This window comes from Oryzias melastigma, linkage group LG14, assembly GCF_002922805.2.
Source record: "Oryzias melastigma strain HK-1 linkage group LG14, ASM292280v2, whole genome shotgun sequence".
NCBI lineage: Eukaryota > Metazoa > Chordata > Actinopteri > Beloniformes > Adrianichthyidae > Oryzias > Oryzias melastigma.
The window spans coordinates 22,143,895-22,170,472 of record NC_050525.1 but is presented as its reverse complement, the minus strand read 5'-3'; the positions used below and the strand labels follow the sequence as shown (position 1 = coordinate 22,170,472).

The 26,578-nt window shown below is 37.4% G+C and overlaps 1 protein-coding gene across 2 annotated transcripts in view; it reads right to left on the bottom strand.

Moving 5' to 3' along the window:
* Positions 1–5,282: 5,282 nt before the first annotated feature.
* Positions 5,283–26,578, bottom strand: part of pdlim4 (PDZ and LIM domain 4) — a 51,603-nt gene continuing 30,307 nt past the window's right edge. For both annotated transcript variants that reach the window (XM_024266429.2, XM_024266428.2), the window contains exons 4-7: positions 18,642–18,907; positions 16,710–16,867; positions 8,733–8,883; positions 5,283–7,021 (exon numbers count right to left, since the gene is read on the bottom strand). In XM_024266429.2, coding sequence (XP_024122197.1) covers positions 6,817–7,021; positions 8,733–8,883; positions 16,710–16,867; positions 18,642–18,907 — 780 coding nt within the window. In that variant the 3' untranslated portion in view covers positions 5,283–6,816. The remainder of the gene's footprint in view (positions 7,022–8,732; positions 8,884–16,709; positions 16,868–18,641; positions 18,908–26,578) is intronic.

Sequence of the window (26,578 nt, the reverse complement as noted above, 5' to 3'; positions counted from 1 at the left end):
ACCCAATAAATATAAATATTTTACGAAGTCTATTTACATCCACTGTGTTCTGACAGTGAAAGCTTTGTTAATTTATTCAAACAAAATTCCTTGTGGTCTATACTCACCAGTCTAGAGAGCATTGATGCACACTAGGTTTTTGCAGAGACTTCTGGGAAATTTCCAGACACTGGATTTTGAAATTGTACTTTAAGATACTCAACAAAACGGCGAATGCGAGAATTTGTACACAACCATTTTTAAACTTGCATCGTGTATAAGGCATACTGAAATAGGAGCATTATGCAAAAAAAAAAACAGAAAAGTCAGAGATTAGTCTGCCAGTCAACAAGACTTTGTTAGGGTTTATAGTAATTCTTGAACTTGTTTTTTACATGCTACGCGTTAGCCACTTTAGAGTATTCACAGCACTTGTGACTACCAACCTCGTTAGTAATACGTAAAAAAAAAAAAAAGTCTGACACTGCTACATGTAAGCCATGTTAGCGTAAAAAACCCGACTGATATAGACTGCAGAGTGCCTTGTATCTCTCAAAATCGCTTCAATATCAGTAAGTATCACCGAAATGTATTACCATATTTTCTTGAGTATAAGTTGCGCCAGAGTGTAAAGCTGAATCTGAACGGGGGAACATTTATCTCTCCAAATAGAGATTAATGCAAAAATAGTGTCTTTGAATTCGACGTTACTCTCACTCGAAGTCATCGATAGTTTCTGGTTAGCTAGTTTAGCGTGGAAATACATAACTACATCGGCTTTGTCACTTTAAGAAGGTCATGCTGTGCATCTGAGTACACGCAAGTGAAAAAAAAAAAAAACACTTCTCCTCCGCGGCACAGCATGACTCGGTTCACCCTCGCGGCGGAGGGCTCTGCATCCCTCTGCCGTGAGGGTTAGCCCTCTAAAAACAATTTTGGACAACCCTAAATGCCCCAACAATTAGAGGGGTAGGGAAAAGCCAAGGGGTAGGAGAGGAATTTGGATTTGGACCAAAAAAAAAACAAAAAAGTATATTAAAGTAGTAAAAAAAAAAAAAAATTCAAGTCATTCCGGAGTATCCGGAGTAAGTATGGAATGATTATAACTATTAAAACTCTTGAAAGATTTTAAAAGGTAACGTCTGGAAACAGGATAATGCTGTTAATGACTAATGCATCGGGTATAAATAGTTGCACGCAACCATATTTCAAAAGCAATCATCCATTAAATAAAAGGTTACACCTTTTTTTTTTAATCATTGCTGAACAAATTCTCTTTGATTAAAGACTTGTGTTTGTAATTAGAACTGAATCGCAGGTTAATCCCACTAAGCTGGATTCACCTCATCCACACACAGCTTTGTTGATGTGTCTGTAAAAAGCTTAAGATGTTGGTTTTGATTTGATTATCTCGTTAACAGACGTGTTGTGTACGTGTCTGAATTTGAACCATTGCTGCAGAATGCTCTCTATAAAAGAAGCTTAAAAACCTGTAATTTGATGATACGCTTTAAAACATTTTTCGTATTTGGTTTTTGTTTCCCAAAGCTGTACTAAAGAAATGTTGATTGCTAATATAATTCATCTTCTGGTTCTGGAAAACACAGCCGATGTTATCCTATTTGCATCATTTAGAAAATACATTTAGTGACACACACACAAAGACTTGCTGACAGCACAATTTTTAGTGATATATGGTTCCTCGTGACCTAATGGATTTGTCTATTTGTCTTCTATCCTCACAGTTCAGTTTAAATTGCTTTAGTTCAGGTTGGGGTTAGCGGCACATACCTCTGGTAAAGCTGCATAAATACCACGCAAAATTATGATTAACATATGTGAAATGGCTTTTAATTCGTTAGTTTTTTTTTTTTTCTTTTTACGGAACTTATTCTGTCAATGGAATTTAGCTGTATCATAAAAGGTCTGACAAGTCTTGGGAATAAAAATATTTTCTGCTGAGGTTCAGTTCAGGTTAGGCTGTGGGAAAACAGCTTTATTGAAACAGGGAGTCCATCTGGGTTGCTACACATGACAACAATTTGCAAAAGTCAACTAAAAAAATGAAAACAATGAATCAAGATTGATCATTTGGTCGCTTAAGAAGACTTGATGGAGAGTGAAGTGGTCCATCTCATGCTACGTGCACATGGGGCATGTGAGGAGCGTTCAAGGACACTGAATGTGCGTTCTTGAACGTAATTTTAGCAGACAGTGTTCACATTGGACTCTACGTCACAACAGATACAGGAAATTACAGATATTGCTTGATGTTTTTATGTAGCAGCAGTGAAGATTTACGCTAGCGAGACACAGAGCTATCATAATCAAACAGGGGGGATCAGGGGCGGAGCTACTCGGCTCAGCTCCAACAGCCACGCCCCCTCAGAGAAGATTTTGGAAACGGAGGATTCAGATCAACATGAAAAATGGCTTTTAAAGACATTTAGGTTTTGGGATTTTGGTAGAATATAATTATCCAGAGGGCCAGATCCGGCCCCCGGGCCTTGACTTTGACACATGCTTCAAATCATTATGGCCATTTTTTTTACCTAAAGAGGTCATCTTTAGGGCATCATTGCATTAGAAACTAGTGAGAAAATCAATGTCACTGTTAGAGATTGGGATCTCAAGTCTCAGAACTTTCCTGAACATCTTCCCAACTCTTGAAGATGCGGTGAACCTACTAAGCTTTTCACCATGTTTCCCAGAATCCTTCAGATTCTATCTGAAGATAAATTGCTCGACTGAAAACTGAGAAACTGTGAGGTCATCCTGTTAGTGTCTTCCAATCAGTAACTGCCTCTTCTTTTATCGCCTTTTAATGAGAGACCAAACAGAACTCGTCCGAGCTTCAAACCTTTGAAAGGCCAACCAAAACATGTAGAGGATCCAGGTGGGTGTAGTGATACATTCAAGAATCCTAGAACAACAATAGAGGAAGGATGTGCTCATGGGAGTGCGTATGATGGTCATGGAGAAAACACCAAAAATACAATGTTGGCGGTTCTTAGATTATTCTGAAAAATAGAGTACCTATGAACATTTTTGAGATCAATTGTTGGTAGATTATGATCCACATTTCAGAAGTAGAGTTCATTTTTAGACATGAGACGAGGCAAACAAGAGTGAAATGTGGGATCTTTTCAGTGGTTGGTCACAGCAAGTTACCTTCATCTACCAAAGGTTCAACAGGAACTCATTCCTTCACAAAAACAGGCATCAAAAAATAAAACCAGAAAAAAAGGTTCCAACATAAAAACTTCCCATGCCTATTTTAATCATTTACAATTACCTTTCACCACTACAAAGATCATCATTCAAAATGGATTATTTTTCATTGCAGCCCTATCCACTTTTTATTTGCATTTTACATGAGTAAAAACAAAAACAGTCTTAAAACCTTTTTAATGAATTTCTTTCTGCCAGCAAAAAGAAACTAACATGGATGTCTTGTTTGTTTCTCATGGAGCCCAGAAAGAATTTGACGTCTCTTTGCTGGAAGGAAATTTTTCAGTAAGAGTTTTAGTAATTTTGTGGTCAGCAGAGCACAGTAATCTCTGAATTATGTCAGCAGTTTGTTTAAAAGCAGGATAAAATGTTTACAGAAGTCAGAGGAGATTTTTTTCACAACAAATCTTGGTTTTTGGTCATCGTTGCTTCTGGTTTGCTCACTATTTATTCATTAAGTGGGCCAAGACTGTTTTGTCAAAGAGGTTTTAGTCCAAATGTGTCAATAACTATTATGGGATTTGTTTGTATATGATGAATTTGAAAGCTTAAGCTTCTACATAAAAAAAAAAGTTTCCAATGGTCAACACAATCCTATTTTCATTTTGTTTTTATTACAATAATAAATTCTCCTTTATCCTTATTTACTTTTTGTCTGAAACATACAGTAATTCAGGAAGGTAAACATGTTAAACTATTACCATTCTGCAGACGTCATATAAAAAATACATTGAATATTTCTTTTATATACACATATATATATATATATAGTTAATACTGTTGAATGAATTTAACAAACAAAAGGAGAATCCAAAAACTCGTTCATTGAGGTTTGAAGATGAGTCAAAGTTTTTTGTGTGCATATTGAAATCGTTTCCACTCACAAAGTAATGACAGCTGACTCATGATTACAAAAAAAAGGAAAAATAAACACGATCTGATAATAACTAAAAAAAGGAGCTTGTTTTGCTTTACCTTGAGAAATAAATGAAAGCTTTTGTAGGAAAGTCTGAGCAGTTTTTAAAAAGTCCCACTCCAATCATCCTTCGATCAAATGTGAAAGCATTCCCAGTTGTTTTTAATTATGATTGTCGTTTTTAGACAATATTTTATATAAAAGAACTGTCTTTCTCTGGGACATAGTCTCCGCAGAGCAGCAGGAGTTCATTAGAAATTGTTGGCATGGAGTAAGTCTTCCCTCATTTCCCATTATCTCTTTGTTTACACTCTCTCCCGCTAGCTAACAGCCCCTCACAATTCCCATTTAACATCACAGGTGCAGCAAAAATAGTGACCAATTCAGACCTATCTAACCATACAGTTTAGAACCAGATGGCAGTTTAGACGTGGAAAATGAAGATGTTGATGGATCTACCTAAATAAGCTTAAAAAATGTGCCAGAAGAAAAATAGTCTAGAAAAGAATTCTTCTTGTAAGAAAAAAATCTTGTTACTATACATGAAAACATATTCTAAAAAACATCATTAACAAGATTATTAAGATTTTTTTTTCCCTAAAATAAGGGTCTTCTTATTTTCTTAAAATTAAGTTTTTGCAGTGCAGTACTAGTATATTCACATATTCCTAAATTAGAGATCTAAAGTAACTTAAAAACATATTTATATATACTGTATTTAATAGGATGCAAAAAAATATTGGGAAACATTTTTTACTTGATTTCTTTTTATGGTTACTGCATTAAAAATCATGGTAAATCAGTCTTCCTACATTGGAAACTATTTCTGTGCAGTTATACTCCAGCGTTCACTTCAGCAAATAATTCTGGGTTAATAAATTCCAGATCTCTCTACAGCGTTTAAGATGAGTATTACCAATTCTGCAACTTGACTTGCTTTGCAGTTTTATGATCAGATTAAGAGCCTCAGTGACGTGTATGTTGGAGGAATTTGGTTAAAAAGCAGAAAAACTGCAGCTTGGTGGTCGTCCGCCTGCAGTATGAAGAAACTGTTGTGTCAGAAAGAGGGTGTAAAACTCCAGCAAATTGAGGCCTTTGAAGGATGTTTGTGGGAAATCCTGCAGTTAAAAACCACAGAAGAATGTTAACAATCAACTTCATGCCAACTCACTTTTTTTATTATTTAGAACATTAAAAAAATGAAAATCAGAGCAAAAATGTGAGGACAGAACAATAAGTTAAACACAAGCAGATTATTAGTGACTACTAAGATGCAAACAGTTTAAAGGCAATCAAAGACACATATGTACAATATTAAAAAAATGATCAATTTTAAATCTCTTATTTAATTTACAGGACCAATGGTTGGTATGGCATACCAGAAGGGACAAAAATCTGGAAAAAAAATTAAGAATATTATAAAACGGTTTCAAATTTAAGAAGTATTTTAAAAACTTTTTTTGCAAGAAGTCTAGACTTTTTAATGCAAAAGTATACTGACAGAAAAAGAAATAATTTTGCTGTCATGTTCCCCTTTTCTCAGAGGAAATGTCGAAAAGTCTTTTTGCTTTTTTAATGTGCTTGGCTGTGATCAGACACATGAATTCATTCAAGGAAGGGAATAAAAACTTGCATACCTCCAACTTCTGTCATTTCCAGAGACTGTAACTGATATATGGAGTTCATCCAAAGAAACCCACATGTTGGACCCTGCGGAGTCCTAATTTATAAGTTACTTTAAATGTTTTCCATGGCTTTGTCTCGTATCTCAAAAGCACACAGACACGTTTAATGGTCGCTGTGAGAGCGTGATGATGCCAGCACGGGCTTTTTACAAAGGCGGCGTGAGCCGATGGAGGCTTTCACTGTGAGAAATGAAAATCCCAGTCAGGTGCATGTGAAACGGATGGTGGAGAATTCTTTTTTCTGTTTTAAAATGACAAAAAATGACAGAAGTCGTTGCTTTGAAATGTTTTCTTGTGTTTACCTTACTGCATGTGTGAGTTTCTGGTTTCCTAGCAACACAAATAAATCATTTACCTCAAAGAATGCAGATGAACTTTATGAGTCACTAAAAAAAAAGTTTAAAAACAAACTGCATGAATGTAAATTAAGTGTAATAGTCCAGACAGTGTGAGTATATGATGATTATTTCAAATACAGAGAACTTGACTTGACATCACTGCAAAAAAAGGCAAATTGGTACTTTAGAAGTACTATCAAAGTTACATTCAAGATGACTTCACTTCAGTTTTATAATGAAAAGTCAGTTTAAGGTTTTTGGAAGATGTTATTGGTAAGCTGGTTTTAGCTGCAGTCATAACTCCATATTTAGCTTCATTCTTAAACTTAATTCTCTGCTACTGAACTCTGTTATTTTTACGTGGAAGTTAACTAGATTTTTATTTAATTAGTGTAAACAAAGAGGACAAAATTTCCATTTGAGAAACTGTACAAAAACACAATTAAATGAAAATCTTCTCAATGATTTGAAGAGTTTGGAGCTTCATCAACCCCGGGGGCTCTCAATGACAACATTTCTCCTGAATATATACAACATAAATCAAGTCTGTCAGTGTGGAAGTGCTGATTTGGGATCAGTGAACTCCATAAAGGTGAAATTGATCCAAGATCAGCATCAAACCTGACAGATCATAATCTCAAAAAATCCCCAGTTAGATCTCAACATCTCAGACTAACTCCACTTTGGAGTTGGGGTACACCGCCACCACGTCGTAGCCTTCCGGGGGTTGGACGCGCGCCTTGGCGTGGGTCTCGCAGTACAGATTGTCCTCGATAAAGAAGTAGCCCCGTTGTTTGAGGTTGATGCCGCAGTCGTCGCACATGAAGCAGTCTGGATGGTAGAGTTTGTCACGGGCCTTTACGATGGTGCCACTGGAGGAGACACAGAACAGATTAGAAGAAGGGGAGATAAGTGAAGACAGATGGGGATCGTCATTGTAGCCGTTTTATAAACACCACATACTTGACGTTTCGTCCAAGAGACAATCTGTTTAAAGCCTTTTAAGAGTTGGGGTTTAGTGAGATTTTCCTGCATTTGGTTTAACCCGTGTCCCACAAGCTGAGCTGCTGAACTGGATCTTGATTGTTTTAATTTGTCAAAAGTCAACACTACAGCTTTAGAGAAACTTTTGCTTGGATTCTGAGGCTTTAAGGGGAACGAGTCTTGAATTTCATCATGCAGGCTGCGTTTACAGCTGAACTAACCCCTCATTTGGGCCAAACGCAGGTTAAGTTGTCATGCTCCTTGCTCTTCACCCAACTGGAAAAGCTGGGAGTTACCGCAAAATATAAACTACCCTGATTTTGACAGAACATCTTGGAAACCAAAGGGAAAAAATAAAGGGAAAAAGCAGCTTTTATTTTTCTAAGAATATATTTTCAGTCTCGTACAGAGAAAGCATTTGACACAGCGTTCAAACGAAAAAACATACTAAGATATGACGTTTTTTGGTCTCCTGAACACATTTTAATGTTAGGGATGTTCCTGCCTTTGAAGCAAAATATTATTGGGTGAGTTTACTTTAAAGCTGATAAGAAAATTCTGTAACGATAAGAAAACTTGTCCTGAAAGAAAAAACGTTCCATCCAATAAACTGCTTATAATCCACGTGCGTTATTTTTTCTGCTTTCACCATAAATGCAAATCCGATTTAATCTTGTGTTATAGACACTGTAACCTGTCGAGTATTTGAATATTTGTTTCCAGAAGTCAAATGTCAGGGAAACATCCCATTCCAGGAATGTTTCCAGGACGAGGAACCTCACCATCAGACCTGAGTAAATATGTGTCACACCACATGTTTACTTTGCCACCAGTGAGTTCAGAAACTGAAAGCGTTGCTCAGTTGAGCAGTGATGGCAGCTGTAAAAAAAAAAAAAAAGCCCTAACTGTGCATTCACTGGAATTGATCCAGTGTCTGCTTTATTTTTTTTATTTATTTATTTTTTTTTAAGCCGCTTTCTGTGAAAGAAACCACACGATTTGCTGGATGAAGTTGTAACCGGGTCCAAAAAAAGAAAGCGATCCCGTAAAACGCTGGAAGGGTCATAACAGCCTAATTGCCGAGTGCCCACAATGCGCTCTTGTTCACAAGTGGTTAACAGATGAGGTCACTGCTTACCAGCAGCTGCTTTAACGGAGGGGAGGGATTACCGGTGCTTGTGGTTACGCTGGAAAAAAAGTCTGTACAGCTTTGTGCACCTAAGTGTAAGCGTGTGTACAGAGTGAATGGAGAAGGCCGTGACTTTGATAAATCGTCATAATGAGATTTCCGAGGACTTTACTGCGTGTAGCTGCAAGTCGGCAGGCTGTAAGCTAACCCTTTTGTTTCGGTTCTTTAAACTACTTTGACTCACCTCATATAGCAAAGGAGCAATGATAAAATGTTAATATGGTATCCAGATGTGGGCCAAGCACCACTTCATATCTACTGCAGCATTCGTTTCTCTACAACTTGTCTATGATTTTTGGCTAAAATATTAAACCATTAAGTAGAGAAATATAGCTATAAAATGTAGATCTGCAGTTTATCCCTTTGTTTTGATGAAATAGTAACAAAAGTGGGATCTGTAAAATACTCACACTATGCCATTACAGCAGCGTGTGCATTGGGGCAACTTCTGAAGACCAGACATGGGGGCCGGAATGGGGCTTCCCAGCTTTGGGATTGGAGATCTGACTGGAGACTTGACTGGAGACTTCAGGTTTCTCATCCTTTCCGTTGGAGACAGACCTAAAAATGAGAAGACACACAGAAGATAAACACAGGGGCTTCAAAATGATCAATGATCCAGAATTGAAAGTACTGGATAGGTTGAAAACAAAGGTGTTCCATTTAAAGACCCACTGCACTTTTAGCATGTTTTTGTTACATTTTTGAGATAGAATAGACAAATAGAATTGAATAAAACACCTTTATTATCATTATACCTGATACAATTAAATTCAGAAACAGTTCTCTTCAATGTGGACGGCCACTAAAGTTAAATAAATAAATAGAAAAAGAACACCTCACATTTCAAAGAAATGTGCAAAAATCATATAAATGTGCAACAAAGATGATAGACAATGGAGGACATACAGGTGTGTTGCCATTTCTGAGATTTTTTTTATTCAAACCGTTGTGAATCAGGAGCAGATAAAAAAAATGTTTGAAAATGAGCTTTTTTCAGCAACAGGGAGGGGAAAGGGGGATGGGGTTGCCTCATGGTAACTCTGAGGCAAACTTCTAATGAACTACACCCCAAAAACGGACATAAAAAAATGTAAAAAATTCTAACCCCATTGGCAGATTTTTTTTAAATGAGCAAAAACAAAAAAATCTGCCAAGAGTTTCTATTTTTGGGAAAAAAAAATTGTCTACAAGGGTCTTTTTTCTTTCTCAAGATTTAGTTTTTACAGTGTATTGCTGCTCTGCAGAAACTACAAAACACCACTTTTTTAAAGTTTTGGCTAAAAACAGCATCATGATAATTAAAAAACCACTGGGAACACTTTTAAAATAGATCAATTGATGATCTGAGTGGGACTTTAAGCTTTGATAACCATTTGCTGCATTTCCTGAAAGTTTCAATCATGCTACCAAATAAAAAAAAATGGTTTTAAATTCACATTAGGGTAAATTTGTATGTTTAGAGGAATATGACATCTCTCTTCTCCCATTTCCTGCACCTTGCCCTTTCCCTGACCCCCCCACCCCCAATGCTCTATTCAAGTGTCAAATTCTGCAGTGGCATTTCCTAGCAAGAATTCATCAGTCAACCTGGCAGGCAGAGAAAACATCTCACGCTCCAGAAGCCAAGATTTCACCATCTCACCGCTATGCTACAATTAGAAAATACATGAGAAACAGTTTGGAGGAAGCAGGTGAGAACAACTTTTTTCTTTCTATTTTCATGGTTTTGTCACCAAAAAACGAATAATTTGTGTTTGTGGTAAAGTTAGACCCAGGTTCCATCTTTCCCACAGATGGTAACCTTATTAGGAGCAATTATTCTACACCACTGCTTAGTTATGCCTGCAGAGACTATGTATGACTGTTTTAGGCTTCTGGTGGTTCCAAGTGCAGGAGGGCAGATCAGTGGAGCGCAGCTGCAAAACCAAAGTATGACCTCCCTTCACTGATGATGTGCCAGCATAGGTTTAACCGCCAACAGCCTGTCCGTGCCTTCCACTAACCGTGGTATAACAACGCTGCATCTGGAGCATATCTCAAAGCACTTTTTATCCCTCAGTAACTGCTATCATGTGACCACTCGGAGCTGAGAATTAATCCTGGCATTAGTCGTCATTTGTGGGATTATTGTCTTTCCTGCCCCATTAGTTAACTTAATGGGAATTTTTAAGGGAAATACAAATGTGATTCCCATTTCACATTTTAAATAAAAGCAGTACAAAAAAAAATGACATTGAAATGGTGAAAAACATCTACAACTATGTACACATTGTTACTCAAAATAACTTGCAGTATATAAACATCCAAAACATTAAAAAAAAACACAAAAAAATGAGAATTTATAAATATCTTCTATTTTTTATACCGGTGTAGTAATAAGATAAAGTCATTAGTTATACATTAGCGGTGCAGCAAAATTGGTGAGCAATATCAAAACAATCCTGACGTTGTTTTTGAGCCAGATACTAGAGTTCAGTTGAGGGAAATGAAGACTTACATGGATCTATTTGTCTGCAAGTGGATACAGTGAAGTAGTGAGCTTGTGGTTTCCAATTGTATTTTGTACATAACAACTACAAGCTTTTTCAAATGCTTTTTTTGTCTGCTCCTGATTCACCACAATGTTAATAAAAAATACTCTGAAACACAATTTGCATCTCTATATCAATATGCACTAACCTTTTTTAAACAATGTCTGAATAAATTTTTATCTGATCTGTTGTGTACTCAAGCGTTATTTGTAGACAATACAACAAGAAATCACTTATCAAACTCATTTAAGAAACAAAGAAATGCCTCTATTAAAAGATAGGTGTGAGTACTCATTGCCATAAATAGACATCTTTGCAGTAATGCATACTTGGGTCACATTATATTCATTAAATATAATAATTATTAACTAAAGTGAAGTAGAGTTTTATTTATTGCTTGAAAAGACGAAGGAAGAAGCAAACTTATATAATCCTACCCCTTTTAAAAATGACATTTTTTAAATCACAGTCTAAAAGGCCCCAAATACAAACTTTTTAATGTTTGAAGCGGTTATGTTCAACAAAAAGACATGAAAAAAAAGTTTATTTGATAAAAAACATAAAATTAATTTATAGCTTTAAATGCCAAATGAAAAACTAATTTCTAGATTTGATCTATTAAGGTAAAATAACTGGACTGTATTCAGATGAGTGTCAAAAGATACTGAACAATCCTACACTTCTACTTAAGTTGTCAAGCTTGATGTGCATTTGATTTTGTTTTATTTGTTAATAAAAAGTTGATCAGTGGAAAAGGAAAAAGATTTTGTTTTCCTAAAGTTTACTTCATGCCATGATTAACTGGAGACTCAGGGGGCCTTTTCAGTGATGTTATCAGCTCTCCACATGCTCACCCACAGGGTAAACAAAACGTTTTAATACAATGAAAATGAGAAAAAAGAAAAAAAAGAAAAATAGATTGCGGTTTTATTCAAAGAAAAGCTCCTCCAAAGCTGAAAGGATTCTGCTTCCTACCACTTGAGTCATGCGTTTACCCCACACAGACCAGGAATCTCATTATGGCTTAAATCTAGTGTCCTTTCATCATGGAGGCGCTCCCTGTGGTCTCCATCTCCGCTGTGTGGTGGAATTAGTGTGAATGGCAAAGTGACAGAGGGGATGTTTACCAAGAACATTTCATCTGTCTTTGTTGGGGGTCATCTGGGATTGATCTTCAAAACCTAAGTGAAAGTGCTCTGCTGTTTGAAGTCTTTTTTTTTTCTCCGGAAAAGTTCCTGAGAAAACCTAAACTCATATACCTCACATACATTAAGGTAAAGGGGGCAGCTTCATTTGTCAGTTCCTGGATGACCAGTTCAACTGTTATCAATCTTTAATCCTTCTCCCAGTCAGTGATTGATCTCTTGACGTAATTTCCTAAACCCAAAGTTTCAGCAATGAAAGAGGAAGCCATTAAGTCTAATTTGCAACAGAGCAATTCCAGGTCCTCACTTTTGTAAGCAAACTACCTCAATTTCTATAAAGTTAAACAAATCACAAGAAAAGCACGAATGTCTATTTGATAGCACGTAGTATGTAACTGGAGATACGGACAAATTTCCGAGTATTAGACACATTTCTCTTTGTGACAGTTTTACATTCCCTTCAGTTTGAGCTTTTTGTGGATCTCTGAGTTCAGGTTCAATGTTGCCTTAAATAACCCTGTTAGCAACAAGAATTTTAACAGCCCCTCTGCCCTCATTTCATGCACACAGCTATCAAAAGTAGCCGTAGAGGTTGTGGAATTCCTCTCAAACTGACACTGGTGTTTGTTTTACCTTTGGAAGCCCCTTAAAATCAACACAGCCTCTGCAGGGGCCCTTCGGCCAGCGCGGAGGCAAACTACAATGATTTAAAAGCCTGACAATGAGGCATGCTTTAGGTTATAACTAAAAGCATGACGGCTCGCCTCAAAGCTTTAAGTCAGAGTTCTTCATATCTTCCCTGTTGTCTTAGCATAGACAGATCTGAAAAGAACAACGACCTCTTTGACCGGATGGCGCATTCTCACACGGATTAAATGACTTTTTTTCAGTCCAAACAAAGGAGACAAACAGCTTTTAAAGGGAAGCCCAAGTAAACTGGAGGTTTTTTCATTTCATCCGAAGCTTAACTTGTCAATCACATTCCAAACCTAAAAGGCAGTAGGGAAGATAAACTAATAACCCTTTCTTTTCTTCTTCTTCAGATCATTCTTTCTTAAGTGCTAGGAAAAGTGAGATATTAAGTATCTTTCATTTGGATCCTCACTTAAGGGGGAATGAATTCTGTCAACTTTCATAGAAAAAGCAAAACTAAAAATTGGGTAACTGAATCAAGAGGCTTTTTATTAAAAAAAAAAAAAAAAACGTTATAATTTAACTTGAAATGCCGGAAAACAAAATTATCCTAATATGGTGAATGTTTCTATTAAAAACTGAGCAGACAGAAACATACAGGGAACATTTCGCTTTGAATATTTAAAGGAGACAAATTCAAATTATTAAAGCGTCATAAAAAAAAATAAATAAAAAAAAACCTACACGTGTCTTTGTTAGGCAAGGTTTTTAGCAGGAGAAGATGTGGAATGTGAAGATACTGGTTTCATTTGTTTATTGGATGAATCCACACTTCTATGGAATAGAAAAGACTTCATATGAAATGATATTTTAGCTAAAATGAAAGAGTAAATAAAGAGGAGACAGGAGCCATCATCTCCACCTTAAAAGATGAAACACACTAGTTTTCAACAACTTTCAATACTCAAGTATTGTTACTGCAGTGTCATGTTTACAAGCTTTTTCGAAAGAAGGATGTTCCAATATGAAGATAATTACAATAATGTCGGAGAACAAAGAGAGAGGGTCGGGGCAGGCGGCAAACAATCAGAGTCGAAGATGAAGCAGGGTCAGATGAAACAGAACATCAAGTCAGGATGAGAACGCTCAGTGATGCAGGCAGAGTGGCACAAACAAGACTTCACACCGAGCAGAGCTCAGAGTTCTGACTAAATACTGCTGGGAGTGATTACAGATAGAAAACGGCTGTGGGGCTTTTAAGAGAGACAGCAGGGGCTGATGGGAAGTGTAGTGTGGAGACTTGGGTAGTGCTGGATCTCGTACAAATAGAACGCGTTGAAAGTTAAACCAAGTCGAACTTTGACCAATCAGAGACTCAGATTTGGCAGTGACATATGAATGGTGTTTCTTTTCATTCATTGAAGTGCCACCCATTTGAAAATTCACTATGGAGGAAAAATGAATAATTATACTTTGTGCCCAGCTGGAATTATTTAACACAAAGTCTTTCATTTATCAAAATAGAGTTGTGAAAGAACAAAATTCGAGAGATTTGCACCGCTTTGACAGAAGTGCGCTGGTAAACAGTAGTAATTTAAAAAGAAGCCCCTCCCTGATGGTCCAGTGTGAATACCATGGGTTATATCAGCAGGTTCTTGAATATTTGGTGTGTTTGTAACTGTAGTCAAACAAACAGCTTGTGTAAAACAAGCTGCCAAAGTAAAAATGTAGGTGTTAAGCAAAAGCATTACATTTATATTTAAATGTTCTGCCTTAAAATACTTAAGTAAGGTATTGAAGATGTGACAGAGTTGATGAAAGCAGAGGATTTTTTTGAAATAAATGTCTTTATATTCATATGTTATGCATTTTTAACTCTCATCTTTCAGTTGATATACATGTTTTTACAATAATAAAAACTTTTCAATGCTGGTGACCTAATGCTGAGGTCAAGGGAAATAACATTGGGCATCTAAGGACTAGTCATACGTTTGAGATAATAAATAATAATTTAAAAAGTAGTTATATATGCTAAAACATAACATTTCCTTTAGATCTAACATAGAGTATGTCAATCCATTTTAATTTAATGATTTATATCCATAAATAAGACTGTTTCATGTGGGACATGTTTTGTCCTGACTCTCACGAATCAGTGGTGTGTAAAGTGTTGGATTGCATGTTTTTGGATGGAAAAACATCCCATTCCACAAGACTTTGATTTAAAATAATAAAAGAAAACCTCAGTGATCGTTGGCGGAAATAAATAAAGTACTGTCCCTGTGTGAGTTACAGGTATTCAAGCTGAGAAAAAACATTTACTCTATGATTTGTGCTTTGGGTCACGTGTCTCCCCTGACTGAATGCACCAGCGCCCGTGTTATACTTATTACTCCCTAAACAGTTGTCATGCTTCAGTAGCAAGCATAAATCTGGAAAAAGAAGTTTTGCTTCCAGCCTTCTTCCACTGCCACCAGTGTCACATAACCCCCCCTTAAATTGTGGAATGTCGACTGGTCGGACAGGAAAGCTGTATTTCTAACTTTATTGTCCATTGTGAAATTGCTTTTGCAATAAATCACCAAACTAAAACATCCCTCCCCTGCATGTTCCTCTCTACGTGAGCCAGTTTGAAGCGCTTTATCTGTCTCCTGCTTCCTTTTGTCCTTTTCGTTCTGCTTGATCCGCCCTCCCTCATCCTTCTGTCTTCAAACCTCTCTGTCTTTCTTTTCCTATAAAAGGAAAACCATGCCACTGATGAGAAATGCTTTAGTCAGCCTGTCTTAGGAAGAGTCTCAGGCCTGCAAATATTTACTCTAAATATCTTTTTTTTTAAGGTTTTACAGATAAAGCTTTATAGCATCACATAGATGCACACAAGCCTTGTAATGCTGAACACAAATACATTCTTAAATAAAAATGTTCTAGGAGCCTTTTTTATGGCTGCAGACTTATAAGCACTGTTGAAAAAAATAAACATATATGAGCTCTTGATAATATCCAGCTGTATTGTAGAAGAAGTGAGCCAAGACAATTGCCCAACACTTTATAATGTCAATATATATTTTTGAAATCTGTGAGTAACTCAAGTAAAAAAAAAAAGTGTTTCTAACAAAAAGTCATGATTGTTTTTGTGTGATACATTGTTTTTTTTTGTCCTTTTGGTACAGAAAAGCAGCTCCTTTCCTTATTCTTTTGAACCCACTTGTGAAAATTGTGTTTTAACATGTTCTTGTTGCATTTTTCTGGTGAAGGACATATATAGAGAAAATTAAGCTCAAAATTGCATCTTTGAGCATCAGGAGTCGATGAAAATATACTTTTTGGGCCACAAACTCCATGTAATGAGCACTTAGCAATGGAGAGGGGAAAGGGGGCGGGATTGCTCTGAACCAAATGCCCTTCCCACAATTTAGAGGCACATTTCAAATGAACTTCTGCCACAGTATGTCCTAGAAAATGATGCAGGTTTTCTGATTTTGGCTTTTAAAAAAAGGCATAATCATAGTTAAAAGACAACTGGGAACACTTTTACAATAGATCAAAAGATGATCTGATTGGGTTTATAACAGGAAGTCCGGTCATTCTCTGAGAACACGACTGCAGGTATCGTTCAGCATTTCTCTATCTGTATTTCTTCCAATGCTGTAATGAAAGAAGTTATTTACCGCTTTGGCAGAGCACAAAGTTTATAAAAAGAAGCCTCACTCCTCTCGTGATTGCTGGCCTCACTGATTGATTGTCCACAAAACACATGAGGAATTGTTGGACACCATCTTGTGCTCTCCACAGCATCCTTGTGAGGGGAAAGAGCTGCTCCGTGTTTCAATTACCAGAACAAAAACATCATTGTTCCTGCTGCATCCAAAGTTCAGCTATTGAGCCCCCAACCAATTCAGCTACGGAGTAAAGGCTGGACCAAATGAGGCGGAAAAGTCCAATCCCTGCAGATCTCTCTACATACCTTTACAGCATCCCAATAGCATGCGTTAGTAAATAACCAAAATTAGCTTTACAAGACTCGAATGCATTTTGTATACATACATCAAACAAAACATTCATCAGGATTGCTCACCTCCATCCTCAGCCTCCAGGATCTCCTGAAGGTATTTGAAGGATCCAGACTGTTTGGGCTCAGAGACGGGCTCCTCATAGTCCTGCAGCATCTTATAAACATCCGACTCTGGATCAAAGCCGTTCCAGCTCACAGGAGACTGGACAGGAGGCTCCGGACTGAAAAACACACAAAGAGGAGGATCACGGAGTGCTTCTGTAAAATGATACAACCGATGACAACAACAAGATGGATGAGACAATAATAAATAACACATTTTCAAATAGATCCAGTGAAAACAAAAAAAAAAAATCCGCAAAACGGTCTAATATGAGGTCATCTGATTCATTTATTACATTATTTATAATGTATTAGGAAAAACATAGAAAAAAAACTAATAATGCAAGAAAAGACACATTTAAGAATTTTAGAAAATGATTTTGCATCATATTTGTCTTTGTTTTATGTAATTTAATCTTTCTAAGTGATTTTTTCCATTTTAAAAATGTCATAATTTTATTATATTGGGTCAAACCAACACTCCCTTTATAACCCACATCAGGTGTTTTTGTTAGTTTGTTTGGTATTTATTATTTTTTCTCCTTTGACTCTAAAATCAGAAAGTTTTGCAGAGAGAAAATTGCAGCTGCATGAAATTCCACAGTCATAAAGCAGCTTTAAGCCACGACTGCGCACTCATCCACCCTTAAAAAAACGTCCCAAAGCTTCCAGGATGGATGGCCCTCGCTCGACAGGTTTAAACTTTCAAACTTTAGGGAGAAGGCGAGAAGAGCTGCTGACAGACGATGCAAATCCAGACACACTTAGGAGCAAGTATTGTCTCCAAACTCCCCTCCCAAAGCGCGAGTGTGTGGTTAAAATGAAGAAGGCACAAAGACGAGAAAGGCTGCTTTTGAAACGGAAGTTAAATATCTGTGCGTTCTTGCTTTCTTGTAAGGATTAGCAGTTTTGGCCTCTAGGGGGCTCTGGGAGTGCTGGAGAGGATGTTCACAGGGAGACACATTTATTGGCCAATTGGGAAGGTGCACACAACAACAAATGGCTTTTCCAGCACACACGGCCATCTGTGCAGGTGCATCAAAACGCTAGTGTGCGACAGTCCTCACGGGAGCGGGTTCACGGACACATACCGACATCTGCAGAGTGTAAAATACTGCTGTTGTAACTTGTATCATACCTGGGGAAGCTTTCACAACAGAAACTCAGATACTCTTTGGAGACGTACCTCCAGTTATGAGTGTAATCTTCTTGCAAAAGCAATGAGGCTGAAGAGGGAAAACTTGTGGATTCAATGCAGAAATTAGGAGTTAAAGGACCATTTAGGTTCACTTTGCATAGGTAAACTTTCAGTGCTTTGTTTTACGACCCTTTTTTAAAAGGGCCATGCGATGAAAAACCAACTTTTTAACCTTTTAAGTGTATTATATTGTTCATTTCTCACTATAAAAAAACCTCAAAGCGGTATTTTGATCTGTTCAAGCATTTCTGAGTAATCTTCTAAAATCTGCACTCTCAGCAGAAGCCCCTCCCACACCCAAGCGAGTCCTCATGTGCTGATGTCACAACGTGAGACGGCCCCCTTTCAGGAAGAGTGCTCCGCCCCCCAGGCTAACACAAACACTTTCTCCGCAAAGCTTGCAGCTCAAGATAGTAAATCATAAATCATTTGCTTTTTAGTGTTCCAAAGGTGATATATGATCATAAATATGGATATAGTTTACTCCAAAAGACTTAAGAAAATCATGGTATGGCCCCTTTAAAAAGAAGTTTGAATATTTTACGTTTTATTGTGAAACATTTAAGATTAAAAGCACAAAACTGTAAAAACCTTCACAGTTAGTAAAGTCGATTTCACTAAAGCTGTCAAAACTGTGATACAATGTGGGCCCCATATGTTTTTTTTAGAACCCACAGCCAAGCCCTCGCTCTCACCTATGTGTGGCGCTGAGGTTGAGACCGCTCATCTTGTTGGGCAGAAACTTTTCTCCGTTGCTGCCGTTGGGAGCATAAAGCCCCGCTGGGTTGTTGTACTGAGCATGCCCAGTTCCGTTCCCGTGCCCGTAGGAGTGGCCGTTGCTGGGTCTGGAGTGTCCATTATTTAGGTACGTCGGCTGAGGCGCCTGGGGGGGCTGGGGTTCAGGGGTGTAGGACGGCTTACGGCTGTAACTGCCGTACCCGCTGGTGATGGGACGGAAATTCTGCAAAAAGACAGAAAAAGGAGGAACGTCACATTTAAGGATATTTAGTCCCATTTAATGTAAATGTAATGATTTGTAAAAAGTTAAACTATGACATTGAAGAATCACTATAAATGGAATAAAAATTGAAAAAAAAAGTTGATTAACAAAATCCTGTAAATAAGACAGGTTACTGGAAAACACGATTTCTTACAGATGTTTTCACCAAAAACTAAAGTACTTTTGTGGAGTAAATATTTAGTTTTCTTTGCTGCTTACTTCTCCTATAAACCAAAAAGTTTACAAACTCTGACGAGGCTCAGATGCTTCAAAAGATAAAACCATATTTTGAGGCGTTTTGTGACGAGATAACAAAGATGTCTTTTTAAGCTCTTGGCACAGAAGTGTTCTGACAGAACGCATTAGACACCTTCCCCGCACCAGTGTATACTCAGTAAGTGTGTTTATACCGGGGTCAGTGCCCTCTGCGGTGGATACGGTGACATCACCGCACATCTGAATGCTTCAGCTATCAGCCACTTTCACAGATAACGCTCGTCTGCCTCCGAGGCTGAACTGTACTGATAACTGCAATGCTGAAGTCACCACTTCTTCTGATAGGGCTTTAGGACTTTGAATTATGAAGATAAGCATTTTTTTAATGACCAAAAATATAAACATTTCAAACTGAGATGGAGGAGGTTGTTTACAAGTACTGCAGGATGAGAAGCAGATTGTAACGTTGAGTCAGTTTGCTTCTGCATCTGTGAGAAGATTGTTATTTTTGGGATGGTCTTCTTTTCACCACAGGTGGTGGAGGTTCCCTGCCTCCTTTTCAGACAGGACTCCGGTCTTTTCAACAGATGGATCTGCTGGATTTCATCCTGTCCTCGGCTCCTGCATGGACCACACACATGCTGCATGCGGCACTTTTTTCTACCACTTCATCCAAGATGAGCAACTTTTAAAAAATAAATACCGTCTTTCCAAAACTAAGAATTGCCATGATGAGTAAAACTGGAAAAGTCAGACCATGTTTGAGAAAGATGTCAGGAACACCCTCCTCCTCCCTGAGCCTGATCTCCACAACAAACAGGCCAAACCAGATTCTACACCTTATCTTAAGCTGTCCTTACTCAAATATCATGGGAATTTCATTAAAAGCGGCCTCTGTGTAAATCATTTTAGTTTTTTTGAATAAAGAAAGTCAAGATTCTTAAAAAAAAAATCTGAGCTGAATTAAAATATGTGCCCTGTTTGGATTGTTCTTGGCAGAAAATATTCTTCTTGCTTAACCCAAATCCTCCTCTCTTTCACAAACATTTCCCTTCTCTGACTAAATATTTTTTGGATCACTTTTTATAACTATAATTTAACATCTTATTCCCTTATCTGTTGTCTTTTGTGACCTTATCATCCATTTTTTTTAAAGATTTCTCAACTTTCTCATGAAAGGCCAACTGAATTTCTACAAGAGAACTCATCATTTCTGCTTGTTTTTTTTTGTGATTACTTTTCACTTTTGTTTTTTCAAATGTGGGCTTAATCTCCAGATAGCGATTGCAGAGATAACGTGCGCCGTCAAGACGAGTTTATTCGTGTCTGCCTGCACAAAAAGACGGTTACACACTTCTGCTGTCTTCACACTGATCTGTGCGATCCAGACAAGTAAACATCACAATTCTTCAACATGGAATTCTCTTTAAAAGATAAAAAAAAGAACACAAGAGTTTTTTTCTATTGTTATTTTAATTTCTACCGTTTAGTTTCAGTTATAACTTGTCATGTTCTAGTCTCTTATTTTACAGGCGGAAAGAAAGAAAAAAAAACATCAGATGGTTTTTCCCTTAAGTTTAACTGCAAGCCCATCGTGGAGAAACGCTTGGTTAAAAATCACAAAGTGAAACCGAGCTGAAGTTACACATCAGATCTTACAAGAGAAACAAGGGGTCTGTGATAAACATACTTTTTGTGGTTTCACGCAGTTCTATGTGAAATCTGAGAGTAAAGTAAAAAGTAACATCTGATAAACTACTTAAATTAGAGTTTCTAATGCAGAATTACAGAAAATGAGAGTACCCCTTCACCCAATTCAATACAAAAATCCAAATCAGAGCTAGATAAATAGGCTAAAGTTAAAAAAAACCTGCAACTTGGTCACTTTTTCAGCTTTTATAGTCTAGAGGAAAATAAATTCATGTTTTGTAAATTTACTTTAATAAAATATTATATCAAGACCAAGTATTTAGAACAGGGAAACTGGGATGTACTACAAATACACTTTGTTTAGGGGCAATAAGTTGTTCTGCATTCATGTGGTGTTGAAAGATGTTATTTTTGTGATGTTTGTTTCCGAGTTGGACAGTCATTTTCAGATCATTACAACACCACATGAATACAGCATCTCTCCAAGTTTGCGTTTTCCTGGAGGCTCATCAACTCATCTGTGAAATTGGCACTAAAATGAAAACAAAAAACACAGTTTTGAAAAAAAAAAAAAAAGTTGTGTGTTAATATGTCTATATCATGCAAAATCAGCTTTTTGGAGTTTTGAATTGTCTTATGTCTTATGAAAACAATACACCAAAAAAATTGTATTTTGCTCCATTCAAGCATCTCTGAAAATTTCTCTCCAACCCACACTCTGAGGAACAGCCCCTCCCAATCGATGAGGAAGAGTGTGTTCTCACACTGTTATGTATGAAAGAGGGGAACAGCTCCTTCTAGAAATAGTCTGCGGTGCCAGAACCGCCCCCCGGGATAACACACAGACTTTCTCCGCCGAGCTAGCAGCAATTGGCAAAACGCTTTCGATTTAGCATCGATTCTAAAAAGAAATGATTCCACTTGCACCTCATCTGCAGAGACTGACAATTCTTAGTTCGATAATAAATGCAACAGTGTGAAAAAACTTCTCTTGGGTTTCCATTAATCAGTCAGAAACTTCCTGTAGATGTTTTCTGTGGTACCTCGCGAACTTCAAATTCAGAATCAGACTCTGGTTCAGGTGTGTAAGGCTCCACAATATGCACATCCATCTTTGCAAAAGTTCGGATGTTGATTGTTTTGTGAAACGCAGACATGCAGACTCAAGGATGACGTCATAAAATGGGTGGCACCCACACAGAGCAAAAGGCGGAGCCTCAGAGAGAGTGATTTTCTTCCGGGTAGGAAAAGGAAGCTGCAAAAATAACTCCTATTTCATTAAAAATGTGTTCTTTAGAGTGCAAAAAGGTAATGCATGATCATACATATGGATATTGTTAACTCAGAAAGGCTCAAGAATAGAATGATATATCCCCTTTAGAATGGATTTTTAGTCAAAATAAAGCATGTCTTCATCTAGATTCTGTTATTTCTTTCTCTTCTAAGGCGGTTTACCACAACACTCTAATCATCTGCTCTCGGTCCATCTCGACCCTTCTGTCAAATTTTAGAACCAATGAGTCAAAGAATGTGTCCAGCCCTGGTTTAGAATTTAAATAACATTTCTGCAAAAAAAAAGAAAAAAAAAAATCCAACATCTGCAAAAAGTTCTTCAAGGTCATTTCTTCCTCTAGGCCAGTCCTGCTTTGTGTTACAGCAGGACCTCAGAGTGTTGCTCAAACATTATAGGAAGCACATTCATGTTTACTCATTTTCACCCTCACACACCTGTCTGGGATGGTGTGACTCCATCTGGTTTAAATAACCCGGCCCGATCACCATTCCTTTCGTCTTTTTTTTTTTTAAGACTTTCTCCACAGTGATCTCTCCTCTCGTGCTCTGCATGTCTGTTCCACAGACTTTAGATTTATAAAAGGCAGCACATCTGGAGTTCGCCTAATAAAAATGCCAGGTTGGTAACTTTCAGGACTTGCAAGTGCTTTCAAGCTGCTATAACGCAGCGGCAGTTCAGTGCCGGAAAAATTACAGAAATCCGCTGTGAGACAACTGTCTTATTTAAAACGATTTATTCTTATGATACAGGACTAGAATGTTTGGAGTTGTCAGGGATTCTGTTTTGATTGGTTCACTTCACTAGGTTAGTCTTTTTTTAATGTATTTACCTCAGTTCTGTCTAATATTCTAGTGTTGTTTTTCATATTTCGTCATGTTAAAATATTGTGTAATTTCACACAAAAACTCAACAAATCACTATAATTGCAAGGTAATTTATGAATGAACAAACTTTTCCTTTCTCTTGTGCTATAACTGTACTCCTGCTGGCTCACAGAAAAGAAAACTAAAAAAATACTAAAAATATTGGATTAAAAAATAAATCAGCAGAAGCAACTTTATGGGAGCAAGCATTGTCTACAGCTCATAAATTCAGTAAGACTTGTTTTCCAAAGGTATCTAAGCATAGCTAACAGTACAGGAAGACTGGCAGCGCACGAGAGCATTCAAAAATAAAAGAGCCTTGAAGAGGGATGGGAAAAGAGAAAGGATATTTCTCATTGTAGGCATTTACTTTCATTTAACACTGCTTTAATTATGATTGATATTTTATCCAGGATACACAGAGATTCTAATCTTATTTGCTGGACTTGTTCTGGTTATTCTGAGTTTGAGTGAGAGCCTATCCAGTCCAGAACCTCTGTTTTGCCACAAAGATGTAGACAAATGAGGGGAGGACAGGTTGAGGAGGGGAGGGTAAGGTGCAAGACCTTAATTGAAATCATATGTCTGTTTTGTACTCGGGAATGAGACATCAACCCACTTTTCTTCGCCAAACACGTACACTTAAATTCATGATATGCACACACGAAATGACTCCCCCCTTCTTCCTATAGGGCTTCCTAAACGCTTTAATCCCTCGGGGATTCAAAATTAGGATTTTCACATGGCGCTCTGCACCACTAATCAAACACAAACCGGCTTTTACGGTCCCCTGAGCCCAGCCTGGCCCCAAGTGTCTCGCTGAGAGGAGAGACAGACGGACCAGAGACGAGACTTAAACAGAATCCCTGGAGAACGGTAACAAAGCTGTGGAATTTAGCTCTAAACTATGCCGTTAAGTAGAAAAGATTGCTGAAAAACCTTGTAGGGATTTTCCTTGAATGGCTTAAGAGCACAATAACAGAAACAAAGTCTTATACTCGTACATTTGAGGCTAAAGTAAACTACATAAACAAACCAGGTTTTGAGACTGTAAAATATTATCACAGCAAAAAAACTAAAACAAATATTGCAACCATTTTTCGATTTAGCTCTAGACAGACGGAGCTTTTTCTTCTAAATACTAGGACTGGGAATCACTGGGTACCTCACGATACGATACGCGATACGTGGCTCACGATATCGATGATATCGCGATACTGCGATAATTGTTAAAAATCGTCTCTAATAACTCACATTATATAGAAGAACACATATTTTTGGGGAAAATATATCTCAATTTATTTATTAGCTTGAACACGATAATAATAAACAACTTGTGTCTTATTTTGTGACACAAATAGACATTTATGTGCAGCATTGCTAAAATCAGTAAAACAAGCATTGACACCAATTGAATTGGAATTATTTGTAAAATAATAATAGCAAATGTTAGCTGCAAACTATAAGTGCTCCATAATTAAATGTTTAAAATTCAAGCAATTCTTCACAAAAATTCTAGAACATTTTTTGTAATAGCTTAAAATGTCACTTTAGCAGCTCAGCTCACAGTGACTTATGACCAGAACAACTGATGGAAATAAATGGAGTAGAAAGAGAATTCTTTAATTCTTACTAAACATTTGAAATGTCTACATTTGATTGACCCCAGACAGGTGCAGCATCTGGGCTGTCGGCAACAGAAAGCTCATTCAGTTTGGTGCCAGTCACCAAGCAGAGGCGGAAACGCTCCGCTTGGAAAACCCCGACACTGATTTGGACATTTCTAGGGATTACTGGCTGATTACTGAACACAAACAACCAAGTATGAGGGGTGGGAGGCAGAGGGTTGTGATCTAAAGGGTCTGCTTTGTGTGTAATTGTGGAGTCTCTAAGAAAGACCCTCTGGCTAAGCTGCACTGGTGTGCTGGACTTCTGATAACACTGTGCCATTAAGGTCTTCGTGGTTAGAATGTTAAATTATTTTCCTGCAGCCCTTTTTTACAACTCGGAATTCTGTCACTTTTAAAGTTTCTATAACAATAGAAACTGGGAAGTAAGTCCCTTGTTCCATTCATAAAATTAAAGTGTGTCATGCACACGTTTCGGTTTTAAAAAAGGAAAGCCGAGTTCCAAAGAAAATAGGAATTACGCTCTGTAAGTCATGCAAGGACCGTCTGTCAGCTCCTGTTAATGTTAGCTCATAGAATCAGCTTTCAGCTGCCAGCTCCTGGGCCGACACTGGGAGCTAAGGGTGACGTGGGATCCAGACCTCTCTGCTCCCACATTGTGAGGCCTCACTCTTTCCATCGTACTGTAGTGCTGTCACAAGAGCCAGTGCTACAGTAATGGGCAGGGAGCCACCTTTGGCATTCTGAAAGTGTGTGCAAAGAAAGTATTAGAGTACTCCAACTGAAGGAATTTTAAAAGCCAAAAAGAGAGATGTGAGTGAGATAACCGTGTAATACTTAGAAGTATTTCATCTTAAAAATTCACTTCAATCATTTTTTGATCCATTTAAAAGCATTCCTTGTGGTCTTTTAGTTATGATTATGCCGTTTTTATCCAAAAAGTGGGAAGTAGTTCATTAAAAAAAAAAAAAAATCACCTCTGATATGTTCCAGGGCTGTAGTGCAAGTCAACCCCACCCGCCCTTCCTATCATCCACAACTGAGAGCTCTCTTGCTAGCTTACAGCCCCAACCTAACATTACAGATGCAACAAAAATTACAAGCACTATTGGAACTTTCTAAACCAGCTCAGATGAGGAAAACAAGGACATTAATGGATCTCTTTACTACTATTGGATGAATTGGAATCATTGACTGCATATATGGAACAGAGCGAGTGAGACGTAGCCCATAGAAAGTGACTTATTTCCAAACAAAGTTAATTTAGCCACAATAAATCCATTGCAATGTTGGAATCAGACAACCTCAGTTGTTGTTTGTAATCTACATTTCTATGGCAACCATTCTCTCCAATTAGCAGTGAGCAAGTTAGAAGACCACACCCCTTCCACTGAAAGATGGGCTCAGAATAATCTGTCAACCAAACGCGAGGCCACCTACTTTTATTGAGGCATCCGATTGGTCAGTTTATAACTTTAATAACTAGTACTACAGCAGAAATATTTAAAAAGAGGACTATCAAGAACATGTTAAAGAAGGTTTCAGAGCAAGAATGGTTATTCTGGTGAATATGTTGACTGGGCAATAGCTTTTTATTCTTTAATAAAAGTCTATGGGATTTTAGCTTTTTAGGAATGTGAGGGGGAGGGGTTGCTCTGTCCACTTCTCATATACAGTGAAAGGTTGATTTTACATGTACCCTCCATCATCAGAAAATTCCCTTAAGAACATGTAAAAACACACAAAAATACTATTTTCATTTGAGTGGGTCTTTAAAATAGTTTTTCTTATGCAAATATCTGTAAACAACAAAGGCACCAGATATTACCAGAACTACTTAAATTTTGATTTTTTTTAATGCAATTTCATGTCATGTCATGTCTTATTTAGGAATATTTCACAGAGAAATGAACACATTGCTTTCCCATTTTTGCAATGGGAAAAACAAAAGTGAAACAAAAAGGTAAAAAAGTAAAATGGT